The sequence below is a fragment of the Notothenia coriiceps genome, unplaced genomic scaffold (assembly GCF_000735185.1).
Source record: "Notothenia coriiceps isolate Sejong01 unplaced genomic scaffold, NC01 NC01_scaffold00000339, whole genome shotgun sequence".
NCBI classification, from domain to species: Eukaryota; Metazoa; Chordata; class Actinopteri; order Perciformes; family Nototheniidae; genus Notothenia; species Notothenia coriiceps.
The window spans coordinates 14250311-14262543 of NW_011333040.1; the positions used below are offsets into that span (position 1 = coordinate 14250311).

The 12233-nt window shown below is 37.6% G+C and overlaps 1 protein-coding gene across 1 annotated transcript in view; it reads right to left on the bottom strand.

Moving 5' to 3' along the window:
- LOC104951317 (myosin-8-like) overlaps positions 1 to 11562 on the bottom strand; it is a 19420-nt gene extending 7858 nt beyond the window's left edge. The window contains exons 1-20 of the mRNA XM_010777952.1: positions 11362 to 11562; positions 10504 to 10647; positions 10231 to 10387; positions 9376 to 9403; positions 9172 to 9286; positions 8702 to 8794; positions 7921 to 7984; positions 7729 to 7827; positions 7549 to 7652; positions 7015 to 7153; positions 6822 to 6940; positions 6581 to 6730; positions 6323 to 6493; positions 5478 to 5784; positions 5108 to 5175; positions 4810 to 4897; positions 3838 to 3955; positions 3628 to 3751; positions 2958 to 3094; positions 2067 to 2326 (exon numbers count right to left, since the gene is read on the bottom strand). Of these exons, the coding sequence (XP_010776254.1) occupies positions 2067 to 2326; positions 2958 to 3094; positions 3628 to 3751; positions 3838 to 3955; positions 4810 to 4897; positions 5108 to 5175; positions 5478 to 5784; positions 6323 to 6493; positions 6581 to 6730; positions 6822 to 6940; positions 7015 to 7153; positions 7549 to 7652; positions 7729 to 7827; positions 7921 to 7984; positions 8702 to 8794; positions 9172 to 9286; positions 9376 to 9403; positions 10231 to 10387; positions 10504 to 10647; positions 11362 to 11562 (2686 nt within the window). The remainder of the gene's footprint in view (positions 1 to 2066; positions 2327 to 2957; positions 3095 to 3627; positions 3752 to 3837; positions 3956 to 4809; positions 4898 to 5107; positions 5176 to 5477; positions 5785 to 6322; positions 6494 to 6580; positions 6731 to 6821; positions 6941 to 7014; positions 7154 to 7548; positions 7653 to 7728; positions 7828 to 7920; positions 7985 to 8701; positions 8795 to 9171; positions 9287 to 9375; positions 9404 to 10230; positions 10388 to 10503; positions 10648 to 11361) is intronic.
- Positions 11563 to 12233: the final 671 nt, after the last annotated feature.

A 12233-nucleotide genomic window follows, 5' to 3' on the forward strand; every position in this document is an offset into this window, starting at 1 on the left:
TTCCAAATTCGCGTGAGAATTTTTGCCTATCCCACACGACGGCAGGCTATGTGCTTTGACCTTCGACTAAGGCTGTTTTCACCTGACTATTTCTTTTCCGAGACCGGGGTAACATGAAAATCTCTGAGATCCTTGTTGGTTGTTGGGGACGTAAGAACCTTGCGTTACGGGATCTTCTGTTATCCCATATTCTCAAGAAATTCCTTCTACCGCCCGGACGGGGTAATTCCCGAAACATCCGCTCTTCCTTCTTAAATTTAATATAGACACAAGATATCCCATGGTCACTTCCGTCGGTCTTGTCCTCATTACACCAGGGAAACAAGGGATTGAGTACCAATCTGTGCTGACGTCGTAAAACTTAGTCGACTTCGCCTGACTGATCTGACGAACCATGTGGGACTTTTTTCCTCAATGTTTTTAGGTCGGAACTCATTGTTTACGTACCTGACAAAGAGACGTTAGCAAACTTTCCGTTCTTACGGACTAAAAACGTTACATGCATTACCTATCATCCGCAGGAACTTTAACTAAAATACACCCACAATTTCCTATTTAGGGACCTAGTTTATATTGTGTTCTAGGATGTCAGAGTGCCTCCGGTTTTAATTACGGTAAGGTTATCAATATATAGAATCTTTAAACAACATCTAAGAGCCCGTTCATCGTTATTGATAGTCAAAAAACAGCCAATTGTAGTTTTTTAATTCCGTAGGGTGCAAATTCAGGACTCCGTCAGGAACCTTTAAAATAAATCTAACTAATTAAATTTAGTCCGAACTAACTATTTCTACAACTCATAGTAGGCGTATTGTTAACTTTCAATGTCTTACTAAGGAATATTATCAACGGCTTGCCTTCGTATATTCACACTTGTTTTACCAGGTTCGTTGACTCGACACACGTGAGGTACCGATTGAAACCAAACGTACCTTCTAAGTAGCAACTGTGCATGTTTGACTCTCGCAAGTCTATCTTCCTGGATTTGCGTCGGATTTCGTCCAAGGGGACATACGGTTGGACTTCACGAGATCAGGAAACGTTATCCTATAGTACCAGCTATCATAGTTTACGTCGTGATTCTAGCTCGTTCTGTTCTTATTCTCTGTTCGGGAACAGGGACTCCGATAATCTTCCAGTAAACACTGAATTGGTCTCGACAGAGACACGATACAACACCAAGATTTCGGTCTGACTTTTATGAAGTTTATTTGTAATCAAAAAATTCATTAGTGTGTCGACAAACGTTGACGAAAGAGTTCAAAAAGCTTATAGTTAGGGCTGATTAGATTCAGCCCCTAGTTTTGCTGATATAGGCTTAGTTTGTCGGGGGACATCTTACTTCTTCCTTCTCTCTGTCTATACCTGTGTACTCTCATGTTCCGATTAACCCAGCTTCCCCAAATTTCTTTCTTTTTGGTGTCTATATACGCCGGGATCCGGAGTCATGGATGATCCTGCGGTCCTATGTCATGGATTGCGAGTCCTGGATCTTGAGCCGTGGCTGTGGTCCTGGATCATAAGTCCTGGATGGATATACTCGTGGATTCATCTTCCTATTATACACACATGCATTTCCAAACATTTGGACTACCTATGTTGCAAATGTATTATCTTTTCAATTTACACACGGCATCTATTGCACGTCTGTCCGTCCTGGGAGAGGGATCCCTCCTCTGTTGCTCTCCCTGAGGTTTCTCCCATTTTTCCCTTTAAACTGTGGGTTTTCTCTGGAAGTTTTTCCTTGTACGATGTGAAGGTCTAAGGACAGAGGGTGTCGTATTGTCATACTGATATTCTGTACAAACTGTGAAGTCCACTGAGACAAATGTAACATTTGTGATATTGGGCTATATAAATAAACATTGATTGATTGATTGATCTGCTCTGTTCCTATTTATAATCTTCTACTTTTACTTTGTTGAATTTGACCCCTGCCATGTCCAATTTCCCTGCCGGAATACATTTTCTTATCTTCCATCACTATTGATGATGTAGTTAAAAATAGAAACAAGTGCTGTCTCTCCTAATTTCTTTATCAATAAAAGCACACCTCTGATGTTTACGTACTGCTTGGATTTGAAGGTAAAGGTCGTTCTTCTCCTGGAAGAGCATGACCATTTTCTCCTCCAGCTCCTTCCTCCTTGCATCTGACTTTGCAAACTCCTCTTTGAGTCGAGAGAACGCCTCTTTCATGTTCTGCATCTCCTTCTCGGCCTCTGCGCTTCGTAACAGAGGCTTTATCTTGAAGAAGAGTCTCATCCAAGGCCAGTTCTTCACATTCATGAAGGACCGGATGTTGTACTGGATGATGTAAACGGACTCTCTATGGCGTGAAAAAGCAAAATAAAACAAGGATTTTTAAGGCTTTGCATATTTTTATAAAAAGCATTTTTACTGCCTAAAATGCTTACATTAAGTAGATATGTTAACACCAGCATGCTAACAGGTTAACCATTCTAAGATCTTGATGTTAAGCAGGTATAAAGATAACCATATTCTCTTTCTTAGCATAGCTTGTTAGCATGCTAACATTTGCTAGTTAGCACTAAACGCAAAGTGCAGCTGAGGCTAACTTTGTCGGAAATAAAGGGTTTGATAAATTAAGATTTTGACATTCTAGTGGCGCTAAAGGAAAATCATTAGCATCTATCCTGATTCCTGAGAGGAACATACTGTACATGTTTGAAGAAAATCTCATGACAATCCATCAAATTGATGTTAAGATATTTTAGTGTTTTTAAGTGAAATCCCAAAACACACATGCATTTACCACATATGTGCCACGAAAGACAATGAAACTTTCTTGAGATTTAAAGTTTAACTATTAAATACATGTTTTCATTTTGCTTTAATTCTTTAAAAGTCCCCTATATCCTTATATTTCCTAGACATTTCTGGTAGCTTTGTTCAACTAAAGTCATGCGTATATAAAATAAATGTATTAGTTAGTAGACCTTTTCTTTGACATCTCCTTCAGCCGCAGCCTGGTGACGTAGCCTCTGGAAACGGCCTGGATTCGAGTCATCAGCACAGCCAGACGCTCATCCCTCATCTCCTCCAGGAGACCCAGCAGGCCCGCTTTGAAAAACACCTGGAACATGAGAATAAACGTTAGGAAGAGGATTAGGGCCAGGAATAGGGGAAAAAGCAAGATTTGTATAAGTGGAAAGGTCGAGAATTAAATCAAAATAGCAGTGAATGCTACGTGTGATCTATTCTGAAAAGTTCTACGTTTATTCCAGACATTTCCACTTTTTAAAAGGTATTTCAAATATATTCTTAACATTATTACTGCAGTGGTGGAAAAAAGTACCCAGAACTTGTGGCTAAAATCCGATATCTTATCGGGACTGCTTATAAAATCGTACTCACCTAAAAGTACACAAGCATTGGTATCAAAAAGGACAGTTCAGGTTCATCTTAAGCAATGTTGTTCTTCAGTTTTATTAAAGATCTCCCACAAATGACTGCCTGTATTCTACTGTATGCAGATGATACTGCCATTTATTTTTCCAAGCCTGATTCAGAGTAACTTAGAGGCTCATTTTTAGTAGTAAGATCCTGTTTTCCAAACTAAGAAATACAATAAAAACCGAGACAAACAATGTGAGGTTTTTAAGATACCTTTGTGTATCCAAATCGATACTGGGCATGGTCCACATCGATAGAGGAGAGAAGTTTCTCTGAAGCCTTCTTGCTGTCGATAAACTGCCCCTCCGGGATCGCCCTGGCGTTCAAAATCCTGTATCTGTCACACAGAGAGTAGATTTTCAAACTTAAAATAGTGTACAACATACAATACAAATAAAACACAGACAGAGTGTTGTGAGTTACCTCTGCCTGAAATCCCCATAGAGGATCCTGCTGGGGAATCCCTTCCTGCAGATCCTGATCCCTTCCAACACGCCGTTACAGCGCAGCTGGTGAAGGACCAGCTGGTGATCCATGGAGCCTATGTGGAAAATACAAAGGAATAGTTCAACAAATGTTTATCTTGAGTTAAGATAACTACGATTTGATTTTGTTTGAGATCTGTAACAATTAGTAGAATAATTGTTTTGTGCATCGAAATGATCATCTATTTTAAATGTTTAGATTAATCATCCAAGTGATTTTTAACTTGGTTAGTTTTTTACTTAATGTAGTGGCCAATTGTCCAAAGAAAATTAATGTTCAAAGGCCACTTAGTCTAGGAGGCGAGTTCGAGTATTGACTCGCGTATATTCAAGAAATCAGATACCTTGCTCGTTCCATTCAGGTGCTTTATTGAGAGGTTCAATAGATCAGCTGGCGGCCCACTGCCGACGTGCAACATTTGCACGGTACAGTATTTAAACAAATAAACAAACAAGATCCCTCGGTCATACGGATGTGTGCGCTCAAAATGACAGAACAGGCTTTTTTCAGCCTTCCCATTTCCTTTGTTTTATACAACATTAAAATTATTATTTTAGGGGGTTTGGACTTAAAGTTGTTTCAAAGCAAACCGTTTTCCTCAGTTTTTCAAACAATTTCGTAAAGGATCATATACATTATATACATGTATTTGATTTATATAAAAGAGTTAAAAATCTAAATAGCTTTCATTACTGTCAGTTAATATATAGCTGGAGCTAGCAGCTTGTTAGCTTAGCTTAGCATAAAGAATGAAAACAAAGGGAAACAGCTTGTCTGATTATAACAAAATCCACCTACAAGCACCTTTAACGTTGAATAATTAACACTTTTCTTGGTGTGAGGTGAAGATGTGTGAGGCTGGTATAAATCTTGTTCCTTTAACTTCAGAAGGAATATATTTCTTTTCACCTGGTATCTTGGTTTCATTGGGGATGATGCATCTCACAAAGTGTGGCTGTGTGGAACGCAGGTTGGACATCAGTTTATTCAGGTTTTCCTGAAAGAAAGAAACATATTATTGTCTCTTGAGAAGCAATTGTTCTATATAAAAAAAATTGGACCTTTAACTAATCAACAATATTATAGTTGTATCAAATGTATCAAAGGAATAAATAAAAAAAGAATAAAAAATAATTGTTTTAGTTTTACTAACTTTTACTAACTTACGAGACAGACAGAAAATAAATTCATCCTTATTGATAATTACCCTGAAAAGTGCTGAAACCGTCTGAAAAGAAGATCCTTTTTTCTTGGCACTTCTCTTACTTCCATCAGCTATAATAAGTAGTAATGACACATTAATACATCAGTTATTATCAAAAACTACTATATTTATTATTCTCAAAAGTGCTGTAAAGCAGAATTATTGCTTTGACGTTTGGTACTTTAAGTATATTTGGATGCTATTACTTTTAGACTTTTATGTAAATTACATTTTAAATACAGTACAGTATGTTGCATGCAACATACTGTATGTAAACCATGTGGTATTATTCATTTGAATTTAATAAAAGAGTACTTCTTCCACTTCTCCTATACAAACAACAGAATGTCATTATAATTCAAAGTGAACTGACCGTCAGCAGTGGAGTATGTTGCGAAGAGCTGTGAGAGCAGCTTCAGGGAGGCTTTCTGGTAAAGCTGCACCACGGTGTCGTTGAGCGGGTCTTTGTTCTTCTCCAGCCAGCCGCTCAGGTTGTAGTCCACGGTGCCGGCGTAATGCACCAGGGAGAAGTGGGCTTCAGCCTTTCCTTTGGAGGGCTTGGGCTTCTGGAAGATGCTGTTCTTCCCCAGGTGCTGGTCGTACAGCTTGTTCTTGAAGGAGCCGTCTGTTGCCTTTGGAAACATGCACTCCTCCTCGAGGATAGAGAAAATGCCCATCGGCTGCAAGGAAGAAGTATTGAGTGTTGGAGTAAGATAACGGATTGGTATAACGTTGACAAATGTCGCACCATTTGAAACAAACCAGTTTGAAATGAATTAAATAATTATTGCTCTGCACTTCTGCAGGAAATCTTCAATGTAACCATTTTTGATTACATATTTTATTTTTGTATATTCTTTAGTCACAGGGGTGTCCATTTTCTCACTGCATTTACCTCGGGCTGTGCATATTTTATTTATTTATATATACACAATATGAATGTAATATATATATATATTTGTTCTACATTGTCAAAAAGGGTACCGGTACTTGCTATTGGTCCACTGTATTTTTTTAAAGTATCATTTTAAGTATATTATGTGTTCCTATCTATGTATTCATTGTTATTCTTAATACTGCCTTGCTGTTTTCAATCAACTTATTTTGATATTAAAAAATGAAAACTAAATTTCCTACAAGAATATGCTAAGCAGCAAATGTTTTAAGTACAGTAAAAAAAAAAAAAGAGAAATCACAACAAATAAAAAAATGACGCACCTTTTCAATGAGCTCAATGCAGGCCGCCAAGTCCATGCCAAAGTCAATGAACTCCCACACAATCCCTTCCTTTTTGTACTCCTCTTGCTCCAACACAAACATGTGGTGGTTGAAAAACTGTTGCAGCTTCTCGTTGGTGAAGTTGATGCACATTTGCTCCAGGCTGTTCATCTGGAATGGACAACAATGATTAAAACAAATATAGACATTATTTCACAAAGATTTGCTCCATCTTATGTAGAAGTGAATCCTGTTTACCTCAAAAATCTCGAACCCTGCGATGTCCAGGACGCCAATAAAATGCTGTCTTGGTAGTTTGGTGTCCAGCTGCTGGTTGATCCTGGTGACCATCCACAGGAACAGCTTCTCATACACCGCCTTAGACAGAGCCCCACTGGCGTTGTTCACCTGGAATCAGAGGGGGAACAAGTTCTCATATATTCAAACCTTATTTCAATGTAATTTATATAGACTTTTCTGATGTAGAAACACACTGTACCTGCTGAGGAGTCTGTCCTTTGGTGACATACTCATTCCCCACCTTCACTCTAGGATAGCAGAGCGCCTTCAGCAGATCTGCAGAGTTCATGCCCATCAGGTAGGCCACTTTGTCAGCCACTGTGGGACCGAAACCACACGTTAAATGTATCCTGCAACCCTTATTCAGTTTAAATTGAGCTTGGAAGTCTCACCCTCTGTGCCGTCGGGCTCCGCCTGCTCCTCTCGCTGCTTCTGCTTGAACTTCATGTTCCCATAATGCATCACAGCGCCAGTAAGCTTGTAGATGCCAACCTTTTCCTCCGCGTTGAATCCCAGGATGTCGATGGCTTTCTGAGAAACAGACATGGTTGTAGAAACTTTGTGATTAGTACATTTTGGAGTAGATTGATGGTAGTTTCATCACATGCAAAAATATTTTAACTGATTATTATTTTTAATCTTACTTTTATTTGAATGATTGATTAATGCTCATTCCATGTATTTAAAATTATATTAAAACTTATAATGAAAAAATAAGTAATTCATAACAAGTGGTTGGTGTACTGAAAAAGTATAAACACATACATAAATAAATAAATAATATTTATTCATAATAATAATACTTTGTTTAAGTGATTTTTACAGAAAATTATATCGTACATTTCTTGTTTTCCAAACATCGCTTAGTCTGTGTTTCATGGTTTTTGCATGTATTATTTGTAATTATTTGACGCAGGTGCACTCACATCAGTGGCCATCAGCTCCTCAGTGTCGTTGATGCTCAGCACAGTGAGTTCCCCCTGGCTGATGAAAGGGTAGTCGTACGGGTTGGTGGTAATCAGCATCATGTCTGAAATGAAACAGAGAAAGTTCAGATTTCTCTGTGCAGGGTCAGTGCGGCATCAACTTCACAAAAAGGGTTTTACCGATTAATTCAGGCTTCTTGTTTGACATGATCTGATAGAAGATGTGGTAGCTCCTCTCCGCCGGCAGCTGAAATGTCACTCTGGATTTCTCCAAAAGGTCTTGATAAAATAAACACAAGTTACAAAGAGATATATTGTATATAGCAGTGGGATATTAATGACACTGATATACTGTAAGCTAAGCACACTTACACGTTTCAATATCAGCTGAGGCCAACTTCCCCTTTGTTCCAAAGTGGATGCGAATGAACTTTCCCTAAAAAAGTAAAAATTTGACAAATGATTTCTAATTTTGTTACAACTGACAAAAGCTTTGGTATTTGGAAACTGAGAACCAATGGTAACATAGTAAAAAATTATGTTTAGTAAAATACTGGTACAATTTTGAGGTACTTGACTTCCGTATTTATATATACAGTATATAATAAGTATTATCACTATTTTTACTTTTGATTCTGAAATCTGCAAAATCTACACTGTGGTATAACTTCCTTTACTTATATTGAATAGTACTTCTTCTACTGCTGTTGAGAATTACCATCTTAATATGTATTTTATCCGCTTTTAACTAGAATACAAGTTAATTATAATATTAACATTGTAATACTTCCTTGTGATACCATAATGGTTTTCTAATTATCAAGAGATAACAGGTCAAGGTTTAGACATGGGTTCAACATTGCTTTAGTAGGCCAATACCCCAAGATGGAGAGAAGATATCTACCAACATTTGGCAAATCATTGAGGAGTTATGGCACATTTTCTGGTAAGCCCCACCCTTTGAGTTTTTAGATTGGTAGCGTGTATGTTTAATAACCTTTTTATAGGCTTTATACAACATTTTGTGTTGATTAAGTCAAAATCTTCAAGAGCTATATCTAATGTTTCTAGCTTTTTCTACCCCTTCAGGGTCTGAGGCGTAATAATAATATTAGTAACTTTGAGCTTCCATACAGATCAAAGTTGGACTTACAAAGCGAGAGGAGTTGTCGTTCCTCACAGTCTTGGCATTCCCAAAAGCTTCGAGCAGAGGGTTGGCCTGGATGATCTGATCCTCCAGATTCCCCTGTGAGCTCAAACAATGTGGAAAACTTAAAGTCAGTTAAAGGTTTTTACATAAAGAATTTGGGATATGTCTTTGTATGACAAAAAAAAAAAATACATTTTGCAAGACACTATAGGTGAATAGAGTAAATCGTTAGGAGTATAAACCACCATTCAGCTTCCCCAGTTGATCATTTTCACTCAAACATTTTGTATTACAAGTTTTCTGAAATATTATCTATGCAAATGAGGCATTAACAAAATAGCGCTCAAACTCATCAAATTAACTTCTGTTTTTACCTGTAATATCTTGCATTAAACCAGTTTTGTTCTAGCTTTTTCCGGACATTGTTATATCTAACAGGTATATTGTTATAATGTGATAGAAGTCGACTGAACCTGCATTTTTCCGGGAAGTTGCTCTTTCTTGCTCGAGTCTCCGACCGATGCAATTGTTGCAAAGTACTGGATGACTCTCTTGGTGTTGACGGTCTTCCCGGCACCAGATTCTCCACTGACAAACATCAGCATGAGATAGGGATGAGGAATTGAAGTATATTGACAGTCTATTGTTTAGCGGCAAAAAAAAGAAATGGTACTTACGTGATCAGGATAGACTGGTTCTCACGATCTGTTGAACGGAAAATAAACTGGTCAACTTTGGTATTGTATTTTGCCTGTATTTGAGGTGTCATCTCTTTAATGTTCACTTTAATGTTCAGCTTTGAGGTAGTTTTAATCCCATTGCAGATGCTACATCATTTTGTTTAACTTTTACTAACACTTGTATCTTTGTTCTATTTTAATTCTTTTTGGCAAGGGTTACTTTTGAGTATGAAGTCCTACATTTGTCTCTATGATACACAATTGTTAAGACTGAGAGACAAATTAATACATATTTAACAAACAAAGTTAATGGGTCTTGAAAGTAACTTTGATTTTCTTCATTTAATCCTATTGCACAATCAAAAAGGCAGGAAGTAGGTGAGGACATTAACTATAGAACTTTCATTTGAATGTTTCTATTTTCTGCCTTCACTTCAATACATCAAACCATCATTCCTTCACTTCATTTATTTATTGAATTGTTTGAATTCATTTGATGATTTACATTTTTTTTAAATGTATTTAATCAACTTATTATAACATTGTAATGTATTATTATAGATTAATAAAAAACGTTACTGTTTTATAAGTTTAAATTCACAAGCTTCTCAGCAGTGATAAACAATAACAAAGATTATTTCTGCACTGTGGTATTTCTAAAAAAGCAAAAACTTTGCAGAAAATATTGTATTCATTTCCAACACCCAATAACTAGTTGGAAATTATGTTTTCACTGTTTTCTTTGGAGGATATTCTATCCTTAGAATAAACTTGATGATGCTTTTAAAGTCATCAAGTAAGCTTCAATTAGTCATATACGAGCACATCCAGATAGTAATGGTGAGCCTGGACCTTTGAGCATGTACTGGTAAGCGCTGTCAGAGATGGAGAAGATGTGCGGGGGGGCCTCCTGACGTTTCTTCCCACGGTACCCAGACACCACCTCTGGGTTGTAGACTGGAAGCCACTTATAGGGATTCACAGTCACACAGAAGAGCCCAGAGTAGGTCTGAGAGGAACACAAACTGTGAATTATGTTGTAGGAGGTTAGGTGTTCATTTCAATGTAAAATCTAAATAAATAACATGTGGACCATAAACTGATGTATGTGTTCGCATTAGTTACGTAGATCATCCAGATGGCGTAGCGCTCCTTGAGGTTGAAGAGCACGGCAGGTTCGTGCAGATGTGTGAGCAGAGCCATGTCCTCCAGCTTGTCAAACTTCGGAGGGTTCATGGGCCGGATGTCGTCCAGGTGCACCGTGACAATCTGAGGAAGAATTCAAAGGTCCAGTGAAGTCCGTGACAGGTAGAACCGATAGAAACAGGACAGATGTCAGAGTTTATATTTATTTATTAGGTGAAACCCTACAATTGTTTTTGTTTAACCTCAGGTAAGATATAACCTTTGGGACATTTTTCGGTAATTTTTAATGTTTGGCTGTGTAAATGCATACAACATATATTTTAGGAGGGGTGCAAGTTTGAAATTATTTTTTAACCTCAACTCTTATTAATTAAGTATTATGACATTCAGACCCTTAAAGACACAAATTCACAACTAAAAGCCATGAAAACCACATGTTGGTATTGCATTGCAACATAAAATAATGCAATATATTATATCAGGCTTTAATTGGGAGACCTGTCTTGAAAACTGTATTTTTTTTTTACTATTTTTAAGTCATGGTATTTCGGGTTTCTGAAACAAAAAATTACAAATGTTGTTGCTAATCATTAACAAATAAAATATTGTAAAAAGAAAAATCATCAAAATATTTTGTATATAACAAATAAATAAATGATCGTATTTAGTTTTTATCATTAAAAAAAAACACTGTAAAATGATTTGAAAAAACATTTTATTGGCTCGGGAAAGAAATGAATATGAACATTTTTTTTTAAAAATAAAGTGGGAAATCTTTTAAAATATTTTAGTTTTGTTGCAGTTTTTTTGGGTCAAACAACAAAGTGATGCACCGACCTTTGAGTCCTCAGTCTCCACTGTGACGCTGGATCCATCTTGGCTTCTGATCCTCCCCTTCACATACTCCTGCTTCGGGTCGGGCACGAACACTGCTGTTTTGGCATCAAACGGCATGTTTTGTGCTGCGATTCTCTCCCGCTCTGATTTGCGGAGGTAAGGGGCAGCCACCCCAAATATTTCCATCTCAGCGTCGCTCATTTTATCTGGCTGCAAGAGCGAGAAAACACATTTTCTCAAACAGGACAACAAAAAGATGTTGTGAATTCATCATCATCATACTTACCAGAGTGTTTCAGACCTAAAAGAAGATCTCCCGCTCTCTACTGCTTATTGTCTCAGAAGGACAGCACAGACGTCCCTCACCCTAACAAGTCTTAAACCGCCTTTATAAGCGCTGGTCCGGCCTGTTTCGTGGGGCTTTGTTCTCCTATATTTGGAGATCTGGCTTCCACGCCACCTTGATGAAGTCAAGTATGTCCATTTTGTATTTGGAACTTGCTATGTATAGCTGTATTGTGTCACTTGTAAAAGGTTTCAATTGTAACCCCTTCAGACCGTCCATTAAAAAGCAATGAATGCTAAGGAAGGCAGCTTAAAAGGCTTACGGGCCCCGACACCGCAGGCCTCATTTTCTGGGATCAGGGAAGATTAGGTCTGTTAGGGCATCGCTGAAATTCTGGCATTGGTTGTCTGAGTCCAGCTGGATCACACACCACTGTTTGGGTTTGTGTTGGGAGCAGCCGGGCAACATTTAGCACATTCCAGACAGAGGCCTGGCTCTGATAAAGATCCTTCTTATATTGATACATCTAAATATGCGTTTTGATATATAATTAATTATTATGGTCATCATGCTGAGTTTGTAAAGT